General features: G+C 43.9%; 1 protein-coding gene across 1 annotated transcript in view; it reads left to right on the plus strand.

Moving 5' to 3' along the window:
- Nucleotides 1-19703, plus strand: part of wdpcp (WD repeat containing planar cell polarity effector) — a 114978-nt gene that overhangs the window by 21938 nt on the left and 73337 nt on the right. The window contains 2 exon segments of the mRNA XM_056292139.1: nucleotides 1304-1440; nucleotides 18448-18532. Coding sequence (XP_056148114.1) covers nucleotides 18472-18532 — 61 coding nt within the window. The 5' untranslated portion in view covers nucleotides 1304-1440; nucleotides 18448-18471.

Consider the following 19703-nt stretch of genomic DNA (forward strand, 5'->3'; position numbering starts at 1 on the left):
AGAAGGCACCCATAGACACCTCATGAAAGAGAATCAGATTTTGTTCAGAATTTGTACAGTCTCACATTATGATAGTGTTAAGATTGGTTTATTTTTTAGTAGGATTGTGCCTCACAAGCCCAACCAATCTGGAGAGTTTATCACATTTATCTTCCTTTGTAGTTAGGGTCAGACCTCTTTCTCTCCCTTTACACCCCATTTATCAAGGTGCTTATGACCAAATATTTGCACAATTATGTGATACTGACGTTTACACATGAAAAATGAAAATGTTCTGAAACCTAACTTGTGCCGACATCGGGCAGAAATTTACGAAAACCTGAGCCCATGCGTAAGATGTGTGTAAACTCCACAGTTCTACTTTTATGCTGAACCTTTTACTTTTATTCATTAAGGTGATCATTACATAGCCTTATTTAATAAAAGACAAACTAAAAAATTGTTTGTAAATTGGATAAGATGTCTAGAATAAGTAATAGAAAACTGACATGTCTTTGGATTGCTCACGTGTTTCGTATTTAAGCAACGACAAAGATGAGTGACTAAACCCTAGACCAGTTTCATGAATTTGATGACATCTACAGGTTAAAAACCGTCTTAAGGTTAAAAACATGGCAGGCTGGCCTTGGTACTCTGTGATGTAAGCGTAGCAGGGTAAACACATATGCTGCTAATAACAGACAGATAGAGCCAACAGGCAGATAATTAACTGACAGACATACATACAGACACAGATAGACAGACAGACAGACAGAGCCAGCACTAACAACTGTCAATAGTACTGATAATGCTGGTTCTTTGGCACACCTAAATCAGTCAAACCCATTATTCATATTAGCTGCAGCTGTGTTTATCCTGCTATGCTAACGTCAACGGGTACCAGTACTAGCCTGGCATGTTTTAACTTCTACATGGTTTTAAATCTGGGTTTAAAACAATCTAAAAGCTGTGTGTGTGTGTGTGTGTGTGTGTGTGTGTTAGAGTGGGGTGAGAAGGCGGGGTTTGGCCTTGTGTCAGTCACCCTATGGCAGCTTTTTAGCCCTGTAATTTACTACATCACTCTCCTCACACTGATGGGACCCCTGGGCCTGTTGACAGCCCTGTGTGTGTGTGTGTGTGTGTGTGTGTGTGTGTGTGTGTGTGTGTGTGTGTGTGTGTGTGTGTGAGAGAGAGAGAGAGAGAGCGAGAGAGTGAGAAAGAGAGAAGGGACGAGAGAGAGAGAGAGAGTGAGTGAGACTGCATACCAGTTGGAAAGGATTCCAGGGATGTCAAACAAAATCATGTCCTCTTTTTTCATTTCCAGAAAAGCCCGGGTTTGTCTTGCTTTGGCGATGCCCCAAGAAGAACAGCCAAACCTGCACCGGGGCCCTGACAGAAGGTGGGGTGATCAGCAAACCTTTGATTGACCTTCTTGAATTGATCTCACAACTTTTTGTAAAAGTAAGTAGTCCATTCCAGTCACATGTTGGGTTCCTGTATAATATTCAAAGCCACCAGATCACTTTGACATCCAAATAACCATACCATATGTAAGGCTATATGTAGGGCCCTACCAAATTCACGGCCGTGAAAATCGCGTCACGGACCGTGAAATCAGCCTCTTCCCGTGTTATTGACCATTTGCCGTGAAATGCAGAATTTAAGTGCGCAACTAGTTTGAGAAAATACTGTGCTGACATGATTGACATTTTGGATGCGCGAATAAAAGCATTCACGTGTCTAAGACATTGATTGGTTAAATGAGCATCCGGGGTGGTCGCAATGATCCTTTTTGTTACTAGCATAGTTTGAGTTAGCTGTCTTCAGCATGTTAGCTTAGGCCCTAACGTACTGAAGATGTGGAAATCTAAAACCTCAAAAAACACGACTGCAGACGACAGAGTAATTGAGTTTGGAAAACATATTTTACATGCTGATGGCGGGAAATTATTTTGTACGAGTTGTAATATCTCCTTAGATCACAGTCGACGAGCAACGATTCAGCGTCACTTGGAAAGTGAAACTCATCTCAACACAAAGAGGGCTGCCGAAAAAGAACCACAAGGTGGAACCAACAAGAAGCAAAAACAATTTCATCGATGTTTAAGAAAACAACCGAGAGCACCGAGTCTTGACATTTGGCGACCATGGAGCTTGTTGAGGCATTTGCTAGTGCTAACATACCGCTGGAGAAGCTTGATCACCCGAAACTGAGGGACTACCTTTGACGTAATGTGAGAAATGCGGGCGGCTTACCCAGTGCAAATAAGCTCCGACAAGACTACCTTCCTAAGCTGTTTGACGCACAATTTGAAGAGGTAAAATCTATCATAAATTCATGTGAATCGTTTTCAATTATTTCGGATGAGTCCACCGACGAGCAGGACAATTATGTTTTGCATGTTATTTTCGATTTCATGTCGGACAAGGCCGAAGATGTTGAGACTGGAACTCTAACAGCAGTGCTGGCCGACTGTGCTTACTTGGATGCTGTAAACTATACCACTGTTTCACAAGCCATAATTAAAACCCTCACAAAATATGGTGCAGACTTTAACAAAGTATCTGCTTTCATTAGTGACAATGCAACCTACATGACGAAGTCATACAAATCTGTACTCCAGGGTCTCATGCCATCTCGGTGCATATCACTTGCAATGCCCACATTATTTCTCTGGTGAGTGAGTTGTGGAGAGCTGAGTTTCCTAGAGTAGATAAGTTAGTGAGCTACGTCAAAAAAGTGTTTAAGCATTGTCCCAGTTGCAAACTACACTATCGGGAAAGCATTGCAGAGAAGACAGGGGAAACGGTGGGGAAAATTGCCCTTCCACCTGAACCAGTGATTATGAGATGGAACTCGTGGTTTCGGCCTGTACAGTATCACGCAGCTCATCTGGAGTTTTACGCAGATTTTGTGGAACAGGAGCTCGCACTGACACCCCGAACACAGGCATTGACCGAACTGTTAAATCTTTTACACGATCCTCACCTGAATGAGGAGGTCAAATTTATTTCCAAAAATGCCACTAAGCTAATGGACTTGATCACTTGGTTTGAATCTCGACATGTATTAATTCACAAGGCGCACAACAGGGTCATGGATTTGCTCTTTTGGGCAGAAGCACAGGCGAATGAAATTCACTCCGAGCATGCAGATTTAAATGCCAGTGCTCATCACTTGTTTTCTGGCATGATACAAAAGATCAGGCAGTATTACTGCTACGGAGACGAGTCAAACGAGAACATTACGCAAAGTAGATTTAAACAACCAGCGGCCGAATTCCTGAAAGCAGTGCGCAATTTTGACCCTGCACAAATACTTATTTTGACGGTGGATTTAAAATCACTCAGCACGGACATTCCTGGATTTGACAAAAACTGTAGGCTGGAATTGCCGAACTACAAACACACCGAACAAGAGGTGGACACAACTTTACCAGTGCTAGCTTTTTGGAAATCCTCCGAATCTAGGCTACCACATCTTGCTAAAGTAGCATGGCGCTGTCTGTCAATCCCGACGAACTCTGTGGACGCGGAGAGGGCCGTGTCAAAACATGGACAAGTATTTTCATCGCAGAGACAGAGCATGAAGCCAAGCACCGTCGCAGGATGCTCAATGCTTACATTCAACCACTAGTACGGTTATGCTGTGTACAGTAGGCTGGGCTATTAAGGCCCTGTGTGAATAAAAAGTGTAATTTAATCGTTGCCGTGAAATGTCGCATTTTTCTTATAGAATCCGTGAAATCTGTGATTTTCGAGAAACTAGGTCCGTGAAATTGAGCGAAATGTACCGTGAATTTGGTAGGGCCCTAGCTATATGATTTTGACTTAAGTGATAAACCCAATAATATGTTATTTATTATTTCAGTAACTATTATTAGGATGTTTCAATGATTCCATTGATATTAGTCTCATTAGTTGAGGAATAAACGCTTTGTGGCGGACACTAGGGGTTATGCCTCTCACCCAGCAGGACTGGGAGCTGGGAGCGTGGTTTATGTTTCCGGGCTTGCTGGTGCAGGGTTGTTCCGGCTGTAGTTTGGTTTTGGAGCTGAGGAATAAACAGCAAACTCGCCTTCGTCTCCTGTGTTTTTTCCTCATCCTGCCACATTGGTGACCCTGACATGATATGTTTGGAGCAGAAGATGAGTGTGAGCCCCAACTCTCACAGCCGGCCATTCTTGCCGCGGCTGTGAAACTCCCAGAGTTCTGGCAGAGCGACCCGGCTTCGTGGTTCCAGCATGTCGAGGCGCTGTTCCACCTGCGTGGAATCTCCGCGGACGACTCCAGATATTATTTGGTCATCGCTGCGCTGGACCAGCAGTCCACATGCCGGGCCATGCAGCTGTTGCGCGCCCCTCCGCAACACGATAAATACGTCGCCCTCAAACATCTTCTGCTCCGGAGGTACAGCCTATCTGCCGCAGAGAGGGCAGATAGAATCCTTTCCCTATCCGGTTTGGGCGACGGGACGGCTTTGGATCTCATGGACAATATGCTGTCGCTGCTAGGCTCGGACGAAGGTGGATTCCTTTTCCCGCACGTTTTCCTGCGCCAGCTTCCGTCTCCTGTGCGCGCGGCTTTGGCTAACTCCCCGTGTCTGGCCGCTGGTGACTGCCGAGGTTTGGCTGAGGAGGCCGATCGGGTGCTGCTGGCTACCAGACGGTTCTCTGTGTGGAGTGTGGCATCTGAGCCTCTGCAGCCGGCGTCGGAGGACGCGGACCCGGCAGTGGTGGCTAGAGTGGCTGTCCGGAGACGGCGCGGGAGCGGCCTCTGTTTCTTCCACCAGCGGTTTGGCGGCAAAGCGAGGCGCTGCGTCCCTCTGTGCACGTTTGAGGCACCGGGAAACTCCAGGGCCAGTGCTCAGTAGCAGCTGTGGGCGTTGGCGGACGTAGTGAGCTGCTCTTCATTAAGGACACGATGTCAGGAAGACGGTTTCTGGTGGACTCAGGCTCGCAAAAGAGCCTACTCCCTCCTGCTAAGACAGACAGGTCGACCGAAGGCGGCGGCCCACAGTTAAGTGCAGCCCATGGTCAAATCAGTCAACAAGTCACCTGAAGTCCTTTTTTTTCCCTGGATTTCCCCCCCTTTTTCTCCCCAATTGTACTTGGCCAATTACCCTATTTTCCGAGCTGTCCCGGTCACTGCTCCATCTCCTCTGCCGATCCGGGAGGGCTGCAGACTACCACATGCCTCCTCCGATACATGTGGAGTCGCCAGTCGCTTCTTCTCACTTGACAGTGAGGAGTTTCGCCAGGGGGATGTAGCGCGACCGACCAGAGGAGGCGCTAGTGCAGCAACCAGGACACATACCCACATCTGGTTTCCCACCCGCAGACACGGCCAATAGATGTTGTGTCTGTAGAGATGCTCGACCAAGCCGGAGGTAACATGGGGATTCGAACGGCGATCCCCATGTTGGTAGGCAATGGAATAGACTGCCATGCCATCTGGACGCTATTCTTTCTCTGTTGAGCTGAGCAGCCTGACTACTCAGTCAACTTTCACGTCATCAACAAGCATGTAAACTGAGAAAAGTTGACCGAAGCCAAACTTCTGGCGGCATTCGATCAGTCTATCAGATTACTATTTTTCCTGCTGACGTGATGACCATTCAGTAAATAAACTTTCAGAATTAACATAATAATTGGTGATGAGAGATTTTGCAAATGATTGATGGAAAAACAGAAAAAGGTTACATAATTACAATATTTTGCACAAGAATGTCTTTTTAATGGTGTTGATCTGTGGGATATTATCCTCATCAATACTTTGTTGCTGCACAACCAATTTACAGAACTCAGACACCACTTTCTTTCTTTTCTTTTCTTAGCCCAATATCACAAATTACAAATTTGCCTCTGCTTGTGTGTGCACAAGGGCAAACTCACACACAAGTGGCCTCCTATTCACCTTACATAAAGGTGCCAAATTGACATTAACCAGACATGGTTATCAGATTCACATGGACCACTTAACCTTTCCAGGTCATCATCTCCGTTGATCACAGGAAGATTTAATCTCATCTCCACACAAGAGAGAAACTCTAACCTCGCCATATGATGGAGACAGGACAATGACTTGCATTGACCCATTCAAGTGTCATCTCTCTCTCTCTCTCTCTCTCTCTCTCTCTCTCTCTCTCTCTCTCTCTCTCTCTCTCTCTCTCTCTCTCTCTCACTTTCTCTTCCTCACGCTATTTCTTTTGATATAATCATGAATTACTTTTGAACATTATAGGAAAGAAGAACTAGTTTTTGGAGGCCTTCTTGATCCTCCAATCTCTCTCTCTCACAAACACACACACACTTTTCATCATAGTTATGTTATCTGGGTTTCCTGTTTTATTTTGAAGGCTCTCTGGTCTTGCAATTTCTGTTCCTGCCCCTGCTTTGCTCACCTGTTCCCCATTCCCTGATTGGCTTGTCATTTCTGTTCCTGCCTTGCCTTGCTCACCTGTTCCCAATTTCCCTGATTGGCTGCCCTGATTGCCCTGTTCTCTGTCAGATTGTTATGTTAGCCTGGCGCGTCATGCCTTGTCCTTGAGTCTTCCTTGTCGTTTGTACCTTGCCTGTGTGTGGACTTTTGAACCCCTGCACCATTAAATCATTGCTCTAGCCAGCCTGTCTCTGCTCCCGGCATGACAACACTTACGCACATACATGCACAAACCCCTCCTTGCAGCCCTTGCCAAATGCTCATAATGTTATGGTCATAAAATGTAATAGTCATAAATTTTCTAGCATTCCGGGGAAGAATTCAGTGTAACTCTCCCTAGTTCTGTGCATGCCTGAATTAATGTGAATTAACTCTTAAACCATCTAGTAATCCAGTTAATATTACTCTGAAAATGGTTTCATAAAAATAGTTCAACTCCCATATCTGTGCGATTTAAATTAACATGATTTACTAAATGTATTAACACTCTAATCAACAATTATGTAACAAACATGACAAATGTAAACATATTAAAGAAAAAAACAAGTCCCGTTGTATTTTTCGTGGCAAGGGTGCCACCGTTTTGCAGAAGGTACTATAACCTGTGATGTCACGGGGTTGGTTGGCTTGGCGGAGTTCAACAGATACAACAGTAAAAAATTTGAGAAAGTTGGAGACTGAGGAGCCACAGGACAGAAGAAGACAAAAGGGAGGCCACTACTGTGTTGTTTCTGGATGCAAAAATTAGTTTTACAGGGTTGCAGCAAAGGACAAAAGAGTCAATTTTCATAAGCTGCCACTGAAACAGAGAACAGTACAAAATCATTTCTGTACTTTCAGAATTCTTAATTCTGTCAGGTTGCATAAGCATTTGAGCAGATACGGTGTGGGAGCCAGGTGAAGTAAAGGTCTTTTCAGATGGTAAACGACACTCCGTCTATGTACCCGCTTGGATCTGCAAGTTCTTTGTCTTTTTTCTTTTTTTTTCTTTTTTTACAATATTTTATTAGGACAAGGATGTAACACAAAAGCACAATCACAAAAGAATAGGTATTTTCATATTTTATAATTGCAAACCCGCTTTCCCTCAAACCAGGGCCCCTATGAGCCAACTAGATGATTCCCACCCCACAGTAGTCCTCCTTGATGGGAGTGAAACAGCGTGTGAAGCATGAAATCAAATCGAGCACTCACATACACAGCAACACAAGCAAACAAAAATTAAAAATTCTAATAATACAGACATATAAACAAACACTAGAAAAGAAGAGTTGGTAGTTGCTGACATTCAGGCCGTTATGCTGGCCTACTGAAGATTTGAATTTCACGAGGTAAAACTTATAACACACAACATGTGCACTACTGCACACGCAGAGCCTTCGTATATCCCTTCATGTACAGGGATCTTATATGGGGGCCGTGTGGCAGACAGGCAGCGAAACCCGTGCCCGATGCAGGCAGACACAAGGCATACCATTACTGCGACACTCTACCAGGGGCAAGCTGGTCAACATAATTGATCAGTGGCCTCCAGTGAGAGTGAAATCTATTGGGGGGAACCTCTCAATGTAAATTTAATTTTCTTCAGTTTTAGGAGAGACCGAATATCAAGCAGCCAGGATTTAAATGAAGGTGGTAGGGTGGACTCGATAGATTCGGGGAGTCCAATAATATGAATATTATTCCTACGGCTCGAACTCTCTAGCTCTACTGTCTTGGCAATCAGTTTGGCGTTGCCATCGGCTAAGACCTTGCATCACTCCTCCAGCGCTTTGAGTCACTGATCATGTAGGTCAGCTGTTGACTCGTCGAAATCGGCGAAGTCATCTAAGATGGGAGTCGTCAAAGTTTTGACCACACCATGTGATAGCCCAAGTAGAAGAGCACAGAGCTAACATCTCTACCGATTTTAAGGTGGCCTTTGTGGCTCTTGAGAAATTGAACAACACTCAGACTACAGTAACGGAACACAGTCAGCATGTTGAGTCTGGAGTCGACAGCTGAAAACAACAACAACTTATCCCCAACCCAGAGGGAGCAATCCACCATTTTCCAGTAGAGAACCATGGCCTCAGACTTGGAGGTGCTGACTCTCATCCCAGCCATTTCACACTCAGCTGCAAACCACCCCAGTGCGTGCTGGAGGCCACGTTCTGATGAAGCCAACAAAACCACATCATCTGTGAAGAGCAGAGATGCAATTCTGAGGTTCCCAAAGTGTACACACTCCTCACCTTGGCTACGCCTTGAGATCCTGTCCATGAATATCACAAACAGAATCGGAGACAAGGGACAACCTTGGCGGAGTCCGACACCCACTGAAAACGTGTTTGACTTTGTGCCGAGAATACGGACACAGCTCTGACTTTGGTTATACAAGGACCGAATGGTTTGTAGCAACTGCCCTGGTACCCCATACTCCCACAGTACCCCCCACAGAGTGCCCCGGGGTACATGGTCATAAGCCTTCTACAAGTCCATAAAACACATGTAGACTGGCTGGTCAAACTCCCATGCCTCCCTCAGTACTTCCGCTGCAAGGGTAAAGAGTTGGTCCATTGTTCCACGGCCAGGATGGAATCCACATTGTTCCTCCTGGATCCGAGGTTCGACAGTCAGTCGGAGCCTCCTTTAAAGCACCCTAGAGTAGACTGTCCCAGGGAGGCTGAGCAGTGTGATACCCCAATAATTGAAGCACACTTTCCGGTCCGGTCCAGGTTCTTAATGTACTCCTCTTATGAATAGACAGGCAGACAAGTGCTCTGTGAGTAAATGCTAGGTGCTCTACATGTGATAACCATGGAAACAGCGCCCCGACCGACCAGAGGAGGCGCTATTGCAGCGACCAGGACACATACCCACATCTGGCTTCCCACCCACAGACATGGCCAATTGTGTCTGTAGGGACGCCCGACCAAGCCGGAGGTAACATTGGGATTCGAACTGGCAATCCCCGTGTTGGTAGGCAATAGAATAGACCACCATACCACCCGGACACCCCAATATTTTTGTTTTTTTAATAATAATTTATGGATAATGGAGTTTTTAATTCCTTTTTATTTACATTGAAAGTGGAAGAAAAACATTTTGAGCAAATGCTCCTCTTGCCTTACAAGAGCAAAGTCTTTCATGTGGCCGTTGATTAAAAAAACAGCAACAAAAACTTAAAAAGAAGCATCCCACATGTTGTAGAATGCACACAGTAAACCTGTAGTTTCTGCCAGTACTGTTTTTGTAAGGACAATTTGATTTGACCAACTGTAAATGCTGAATATGCTAAATGAATTTTATTTGCATTGAACTTTTTTTGCTGGCACGTTGGCACATTGGTTAGCGCGGTCGCCTCACAGCAAGAAGGTCCTGGGTTCAAACCCCGAGGTAGTTCAACCTCGAGGGTCATCCCGGGTCATCCTTTGTGTGGAGTTTGCATGTTCTCCCCGTGTCTGTGTGGGTTTCCTCCGGGGGCTCCGGTTTCCTCCCACAGTCCAAAGACATGTAGGTCAGGTGAATTGGCCATACTAAATTGTCCCCAGGTATGAATGTGTGTGTGGGCCCTGTGATAGCCTGGTGTCCTGTCCAGGGTGTCTCCCTGCCTGCCACCCAATGACTGCTGAAATAGGCTCCAGCATCCCCGTGACCCTGAGAGCAGGATAAGCGGTTCAGATAATGGATGGATGGACGAATGAATTTTTTTTGAAAGGTTTAAAGAGACAAAAAATATTTGTTGAACTCAAATTTTTGTGGCTGCATCTATTTTCTAGTATACGGTGCAGTGTTTTCACTATTTGATTTTGAAGTAATCCAAAAGTATTCAAATTAGATTATGTTTTGTAATCAGTGGATTATGTTACTAATTACAAAAGTTGCCATGTAATTTGTATTCAGTAACTGACTACATTTCAGAGTAATCTTACCCTCCCCTGCACACATTACAGAGCTCCTTAACCACCCAGAGGGGACAGTCAGGACAGTATGAGAACAGAGAGTGAGCAAGAAAGAAGCACAGGGAGACCAGACAGAGTCATAGTTCCTGTGGCCTGTCTTTGAAAAAGGAGTCATGTGTTTTCTCCTTTGTGCTTTGATGTTAAACCAGACCCATTACCAGTGTAAAGACAAGACACAATAACTTGACCCCTCTCTCTACCTTCTGTACCCCCCCTCCCCAAAAAAACTGCCAGGGTGACAAGACTGGTTACAGAAGATGATGTTTGGGTTTGGGAGACCTTAATCAACCTGAAAGATTCTTCCCCAGGTTATGATGGCATTGACAGAAAACTACTGATATCCATTCCTGAGTACATTGTGAAACCTTTGTCTCACATTGTCAATCTGTCATTGGAAAAGGGAATTGTACCTCTTGAACTAAAGATAGCCAAGATTATTCCTATTTATAAAGATGATGACCCAGCCGTTTTTAACCATTATAGACCATCTCCATTTTACCTGCTATATCAAAAGTACTTGAAATGCTCATCTATCAAAGATTAAACAAACATCTTAATAAGTACAATATTATAAAAACACATCAGTATGGGTTTAGAAAGAAAAATTGAACATATATGGCACGTACATACTATATACAAAGCTAGAGATAGAAAGGAAGACACTTTCTAGAGATAGAAAGGAAAACACTTTCAGTATTTTTTTAGACTTATCCAAGGCATTTGACACAGTTAATCACCATATTCTTCTTCAGAAGCGTTCACATCTTGGAGTTAGAAACAATGCACTGCTTTGGTTCACCAGTTACCTTAAAGCTAGACAGCAGTTTGTGTCCTATAATGGAACCAATTCTCCTTTTCTTCCCATACTCTGTGGCATACCACAAGGTTCAATTCTTGGGCCCTTGTTATTTTTGATGTATATTAATGACGTCCCCAATGTTTCAGACAAGCTGTCTAAAATTTTATTTGCAGATGACACACGCCTTCTATTCACATAAAGATCCTGACACCATCATTAAGGTGTTAAATGAGAAACTTAGTAAGCTATTTGCTTTAAGTCCAACAAACTACTTAACATTAAAAAAAATAAGCTTCATCTTTTTTAGTCTTAAATCAGGGATTTTTAACTCCTCATCTTACATTGTAATCGATTATGTCCCCATAACTAATGTGTTTTCTATGCCATTCCTTGGCATTCTGCTTGATGAATCTTTATCTTGGAAACGTCATATCAGGGCCATAAACACGAAAATGGCCAACAGTATTGGTATACTAGGGAAAATCAATCACTTGATCAACACTAAGGTATCCACTATATTATTTTGTAATATAGCTTGGGCTAGTACTCATCAGACCAAACTTGAGCCCCTGTATCATCTTCAGAAATGAGCACCAAGAATAATCAATTGTGTACATCGAAGACATTCCTCTAAGCCTCTATTTCTTCAATTAGGCGTCCTCAGTATTTATCAAGTGAACCATCTCCAGATTGGTTTATTTGTTCATTGTTCCTTAAAAAGAACCCTCCCCCTTTTTTCATGACATATTTGCATACAGTTATCAATTTCGTACTTACTCCACATGTAGTTATTCTCTCCTTAGACCCCCTGATTCCCATACTTTCCAATCTCAGTTTAGTATATTTTACCGAGGGTTCAAAATATGGAATTCTCTGCCTTTATATTTTTTGAATTTGTCTTCATAGCAGTTTAAAAGAGCTCTGAAATCACTTCTCCTAACCAACCAATATTTTCCCTATGGTCTGCCTATATAAGCTGGGTCCAACCAGTATTTTCCTTTGTCCTAAAAGTCTAAAGACCTATTATGAATATCATTTGTTTTTCTTTTATATATATATATATATATATATATATATACATACACATGTATATACATACACATGTATACATACACATGTATATATATACACATGTATATATATATACACATGTATATATATATATATATATATATCAAAAAGATATATATATATATTTACTCATCAAAAAGATCAAACGCTTGATCTTTTTCATGAGTGCTTTACCCCAGATGATCTATTAACCATCAAATTATTATTTTTTTTTTTGATGATCAAGCTTTTGGATGAGTGCTTTACCCCAGACCATCTACTGAGAAAAATATTCAACAGAAACACAGTCAAAATGAGCTACAGCTGCATACCAAATGTCCAGCAGTTTATTTCATCCCACAACCCAAGCATCATGGCCAAGGCACAGACCCCCTCACCGCAACCAAACACCTCCAACTGCAAATGCCGTGTTAAGGCATCGTGTCCTCTTGAAGGAAAATGCCAGATAGAGGGAGTCATCTACCAGGCATTGTTGACAAGAGAAGACAACTGCAATGTGGACACTTATGTGGGGTTAACAGAGGGCCCTTTTAAAATTAGGTTTAACGCCCATATGAGTAGCTTCAGAAATGAGCATGCAAACAATGCAACGGCCTTAAGCCGCCACATTTGGTCATTGGTAGACAAGAGTATCAGTTATTCTGTCTCATGGAAAATCCTTACAAAGAGTAGTGCATATTCAGTTAGAGGTAAAAGATGTAACCTGTGCTTGGCAGAAAAGTATTTTATTATTTGCAGACCTGGTATGTCCACCTTGAATAATAGAAACGAATTGGCCACCAGTTGTAGACACCGAAAAAAATATCTCCTTTGTAACTATAAGTAAAATGTCTTTGTTATTCTCCCCCCCCTATTAGATGATACACATATGACATTTATTAGAGTTTTTTTAAATAGTTTTTAAATATTTTAACTGCCTGTCCTTCCAACTGTGCCCCAACACCACCCCACTATATAATTCACATAAATTACCATGTTATATTTTTAATGTACGCCATTTCAACAGTGCCCTGACCCCTAAATGCTTTTCAAAACAAGCCCCAGTCCCATTGGTTGTAATGTTTTCTACCCCACCATTGGTTGCTGTGCATCATAAGTACCTACCCCATTGGTTGTTATAGTTTGAATGTTTCCCCATCTGATTGGCTGCTGTCCAACTGAAATTAGGGGCATGACACTGGGCAACGTAAACTGTATTATTCTTTGTTTAATCGTATTAGCAGCTGATGAGTGCACGTCGCACGAAACAGAGCCTGTACTGCAGTGTATTAAAACTTTTTTTCCTGTATCTGTGTTGATATAGATATATAGATATAGATAGATGTGTGTGTGTGTGTGTGTGTGTGTGTGTGTGTGTGTGTGTGTGTGTGTGTGTGGCACAGTGGTTAGCACGGTTGCCTCACAGCAAGAAGGTCCTGGGTTCAAGCCCCAGGGTAGTCCAACCAACCTTGGTGGGTCATCCCAGTTCTCCCCGTGTCTGCGTGGGTTTCCTCCGGGGACTACTGTTTCCTCCCACAGTCCAAAGACATGTAAGTCAAGTGAATTGGCCATACTAAATTGTCCCTAGGAATGAATGTGTGTGTGTGTGTGTGTGTGTGTGTGTGTGTGTGTGTGTGTGTGTGTGTGTGTGTGTGTGTGTGTGTGTGTGTGTGTGTGTGTGTGTGTCGGCCCTGTGATGGCCTGGTGTCCTGTCCAGGGTGTCTCTCTGTGTGCCCAGTGACTGCTGGTATAGGCTCCAGCATCCACGCGATCCTGAGAGCAAGATAAGCGGTTACGATAATGGATGGATGGATATATATATGTGTGTGTGTGTGTGTGTGTGTGTGTGTGTGTGTGTGTGTGTGTGTGTGTGTGTGTGTGTGTATAATATTTGTGTTTATTTTCTTCCTTATCCTTCTTGTCTTATGAAAACTCTAAGCCATGTTCTTTGTTAATGATAGTGTTTGTGTATACTTGCATGTATCATGAATGAGTGTTCTTGATGCATGTGTGTGTCTTGTGACTTTGACTGATTCATTATACTGCTGTAACATGAGTGTTAATGGCATGCATTGGCCTTCCTGATACCTGTGTCTCACAGGGTCATGGTGCTTTCATTTATATGTAGCATTGCTCTTTACATGTGTGTACACACGCACACACACACACACACACTCAGTCATCCACTTATTTAGCATATTTTTGAGCTGGTGCCTTTGAAATCCCTCCAGGCTTGTCAGGGTGGAGAAAAGAAAAAGTAGTGGTCAAACTGAACAGAGCAGGTGGAGGGGTTCTGGAGGTGGGATTCAGGGAGCCAAACCAAGGCAATGGATGGCTTGGACACCAGAGAGGAGCAAGGCAGGAGAACTCGCACAGACAGCCTGAGGACAAATTGACGAGGAGGCAGGGCAAATTGGAGGAGCCGCTCTGGAGATCGATCAGATGGCTGGACAGCCCTGGAGGTGGATGACGTAGGCGGGACCGCTCTGGAGGTCAACTGAGATGCTCAGGGCAGAGACTGAGGGACAAGATGAAGAAGACACTTAGAAGGGCGACAAGAGGCAGGAGTTCAGTGGAGACGGCCAAATGCTGAAGGTCTGGAATGGCATCGGCAAGGGCGGCTGAGTGTCAGCGAGGGAACTGGCTGGGCATCGGCAAAGGTGGCTGATGGCTCGGAACAGGCTGGATGTTGGCGTGGAAGCCAGGTGAGTGTTGGCAGAGAAGGCCGATGACTTGGGACCAGACTGGACCACAGTGGTGGCACTGGGCAGTAGAGAAAACCGTCAACCTCAGCGACCATGCTTCCTTCTGAGACTGCTAGACGAGGGTTCCTGGAGAAACTGGCAAGGTGAGTCCCATTGAAAGCGGACTGCTGGAGAACGTCAGGGGCAGAAGTAGACTGGAGGCTAGCAGACTGGGAGACAGCTAGTAGGCCCAAAAGCTCGCAGACTAAGACAGGCTGATGGCTAGCAGAGCCAAAGCTAGCAGACTGAGAAACAGGCTGACAGCTAGCAGAGCCAAAGCTACTAGGCTGAGAAACAGGCTGACAGCTAGCAGGGCCAAAGCTAGCAGGCTGAGAAACAGGCTAATGGCTAGCATGTCCAAAACTAGCTGGTGGCTAGCAGACCCAAAGCTAGCAGACTGGGAGACAAGTTGATGGTTAGTGAGCTGAATACTCACTAGTGGGAGGCTAGCCACACGAGACACGGGCTTGGAGCTAACCGACGAGCTGCTTGGCTGCACCAGGGAGGAGCTGGGAGACTCCAGAGAAACATGGGAGAGTGGAATGACTGGCTTGGGAGCAACAGGATTACAATGAAATTTCCACATGGAGAAAGCCTGTTCTTGGACAAACTCAGGCTCCTGCTTCCAGATGGTTGTAAGGAGCTTAAAGAAGCCTGGCTCTTCATTGAGGAGTGTGTCTCATGACACACCAAAATGGGCTGACAGAGTCCGGACATTCTCCATGACCTCCCAGAGAATTTGGTCATGCTCTCCCATTAGAGCGCCTTGACTGGTGAGGGAGTCTGTCTGTCTGGTCCATGTTAGCAAGATCATTTTGTTATGATCGACAAGGGGAACCCAAACGCAGAACACAATACTCAGTAGAATGAGTGCAAAAACGTTTATTGGTGGTTCTTGGGGAGTGAAGGTGGATGGAGGGCACAGGGAAGCTGGTGGCTGGCGAAGCAAGGAAAAGCCGGAATGAAGGCAGGCAGGATCGAGAGCATGGTTGAATGTCTGGTCAGCAGGTAGGGCGATGAACAGGGAAACAGGCAGGCAATGATCCTGTGGCACAGAGATTAGTTCAACAATCAGAAAAAAACAAAATGAGAGTAACTCTTAGAATACACAGTCTAACTGGCCTGAGAACATGATCTACTACACTAGCTGAAGAAACAATCTGGCAACGAGTGGCTGAAGGACTGAGGTAGATATACTGCTGAGTGGATGGATTACAGGTGTGCATGCTGAACAGCAACCAGGGAGCTGGTGGAGTGAGAGGAACGCCACGCCCACAACAGACACACAGACACACACACACAGACACACACACACAGACACACACACACACACACACACACACACACACACACACACACACACACAGACCAGGGCACAAAGGAGACGCAGGGAAAAGGGAAATACTAGAAACACAAGGAATAAACTAGAGGCACAGCCATGACCCTGACAAGTAAACTTATTTGAGAAGGTCTTGCACCAGAGTTTCTTTGGCACCCAGCCTTATCTGGAGGATGTTTGTTGGGACATGTAGTTTCAGAGGCTGAGTTGCAAAACCTCCTCTCCTCAGATATGGCACGCACACACACACACCCCAGCAGCAGCAGTAAGATTGATGAGAGTTTCTCACTGTCTAAGAGAAAGAAAGAAAAAATATCAAGGGTACAGGAAGGCGCGTACCCTTTCTTTGCATTAGTTGGGCAGGTAGAAGGGAACTGGTAACACAGCAGCAAACTCAAGCACTGGTAATCGACCGTCCGGAGATACTGACTGTGTCTAAAACAAAAGGTAGGCTATACACCAGCTTCTATATGCAATACACTAGATGTGGTGTGTTAATTGTAATGTGTGAAGACCAGCATTTATCATCATGACTGCCATGTCTGTTGACTTTGTTAGTGGATAAATGCAACATGGTTCAACACAATGCTGCAACACTATCTTCATGTAAGAGTGACAGCAGTAGTTGTAATAGTATTTGTATTGGTAATGAGAGAAGGATACTAGTAGCATATTGAATAATCGTCGTAGGGGTTTGGATTGTAATAATATCGGTGGATATAGTGGCTGCACTAATTTATGTTGTACAAATTTTAGTAGTATTTCATACTAGTAGCTGTAGGAATAGTCCTAGTAGTGGTAGTTGTAAATGCAGTTGTTGCAGTTATAAATGAGGTAGTGGTGGTGGTATTATTATTAGTAGTAATAGTAATAATAATAATTGATATCAGCAATAGAAGTATTAGTTTTAGTAGTAGTGGTAGGAATATAGGCATTCTTAAATGGAGTGTTGTGTTATCATTATTAAAAGCGGTAATAGAAGGTCATTGATACCACAGTGGGCAATTCGTTCATCATTGAAAAACCTGAAGTGCTCCCATATATACAAAATCAAAGCAGATTAACACAACTGCTCACACACAACTGAACATATCAGTGACAAAAAGACACAGGGAGTACCCATTAGTGCCCTGGGGTACAGGCTACTGGAAATCCACATGGAGAGTACAACTCCATTGTGTGAATGAACACAATGGAGTTGTACTCTCAGGCTTTGGAATGACAAAGCCTCATCACATTAGGGGCCAACAAACAACAGCTTAAACCTGTAGGAACTCAAGTTTAGCCAGAAGAGGAGGGTTTATTAGCACAAAGGATGGGTAGGCTAGGAGATAGGGACCTGTCATAGAGCTGTCCTGTCTTCATTAGCAGACAGTGATGTGCGTGGAATGCCGGCTGCTTTGTCTCAGTTGTCAGACGCAAAGTGCGTGTCCGTCACTACCCGTCGGGGATGTATGTATGTCGGTGCAAGCATCACCGCCCGTGACCTAGACTTGAAGTCAACCTGAGGCCGTGTGTGTGTGTGTGTGTGTGTGTGTGTGCATGTGTGTGTGTGTGTGTGTGTGTGTGTGTGTGTGCATGCACGTATTTGTGTGCGTGTGGGTGTACACATGTACATATTTTTAAATGGTAATACTAGCAGTCATACTACATATGACTGCTAGTATTACCATTAATATGATGTTGTTATTACTACTTTTGTTCAAACCGCTCACACCAAGTTCATAAGAGACATAACAGGCAAATATACAAGCTAAAAAGCAATCGTAAAACCTGTTGAAACAAAAGGTCTCAAAGCCTATATGTATACAGGTGCTCTAACAAGCGAGATAAAAGAATTATTCCCAGCCTAAACTCCTCAGGTAAGAGGTAAGTTATTCCCAAGTTTAGGGGGAGCTGGTGGTCCTATCAGCCATGTCTGGTCTCAGTGCTAAAGTGTGTGTGTGTGTGTGTTTGTGTGTGTGTGTGTGTGTGTGTGTGTGTGTGTTTTGTTTGACCTGAAGGCCTCTTTATGTCATTCTCCACCCTCAATCTGCTAGAGATGTGTATCAAAAGTTCTGTTTTGTCTGACCTGTGTTCTGTCTTTCTCTCTGCCTGTCTCCTTCTCCCTCTGTCTTTCTTTATTATCTTTACCTTTCTCACTCTCTGCAGGCTCAGGTTACACTCCTTTGTCAGATGGCGTTCTGCCTGGCTGAGCTACACTTGTGGTCCACCAAGAACTCACTCCAAGTCAAAGGTAGCACTTGTCAGCAACTTTACTTCCTTCTCCCTTCCTATCTCTCAGTCTTTCCCTCTCGCTCTTTCTCTCTCATTCTCTCTCATTCTCTCTCTCTTCAGGGTCTCATTCGCTTTCCCATTCAATTACCCCCCCCATCCCGCCTATCTCTGTCTATGTAAACCTTTCTCTCTTGTTCCCTTATTCTCACATCTCTATATTGCACTCTCCTGTCATCCCTCGCTTCATTTTCACACCATCTACCTTTACGATAATTTCTTTCTCCCCCTGTTTTATCTGTTTATCTAGTCTCATTCCTCACCTGATTTCTGTTTGCCTTCCCTTTCTCTTGACACAGTCTAAGCTGTCATCACATGGTAAACCATAGACCATGCCTATATATTGTGATGTACTACACGGCATTCTCAGCAGCATTTATTTTTAATGTGATTAACAGTGCTGATTTCTAAGTTGGGTTTTGTGTTGGCTAATTTTACAAGGTGTTTACAGATCCTAAAATCCTACCAGATCTTCACTGTACAGTTCAATGTAATGTTTTTTAAGGTCATCTATGTGTTGTGGTACTGTGTTGTACTATTTTTAGGATGAAAAGTCAGCCTAGTCATGCAGACCAACCGAGAGCCGACCAATTGGCAGAATGAGTAATAGACTCATTCTGCCAAAAAGCACCACAGAGCGCCACAGGAGGTCCTTCCTGCCTGTGGCCATCAAACTTTACAACACCTCCCTCAGACTCAGACTGTCAGACACTCTGAGTTAATGGTCATTGGATTTGCTCTGTCGAGTTTTGTTTGTGCTGCTTGTTGTGTGCTGCGGTAGTGCAGTATAGATAGGGTGTTATGTGCACCATACTTGTTGATATATTTTGTTCTTATTTCTATTTTTTATTTTCTATTTATCTTTTATTTCTGTTTGTTTCTGTTTCTATTTTCTTATCTTGTATCTTGTTAGTTTTTAGTTATTAGCGTGTGAGTGTCTGTAATAGAACTCAGTTTCCCCTCGGGGATAAATAAAGTATTCTGATTCTTTTTCTGATTCTGATGAGCCTAAAAAGTAGACCTCTGCCAGATTTCTTTAGACTCAAGGATGGCAAGATTATCTCTCAGCAGCCAGTAATATTCTGCCATGCCATGTCCTTTATCACTGAAACACTACTGAAACCATAGCTACC

This window comes from Lampris incognitus, chromosome 13, assembly GCF_029633865.1.
Source record: "Lampris incognitus isolate fLamInc1 chromosome 13, fLamInc1.hap2, whole genome shotgun sequence".
Taxonomy (NCBI): Eukaryota; Metazoa; Chordata; class Actinopteri; order Lampriformes; family Lampridae; genus Lampris; species Lampris incognitus.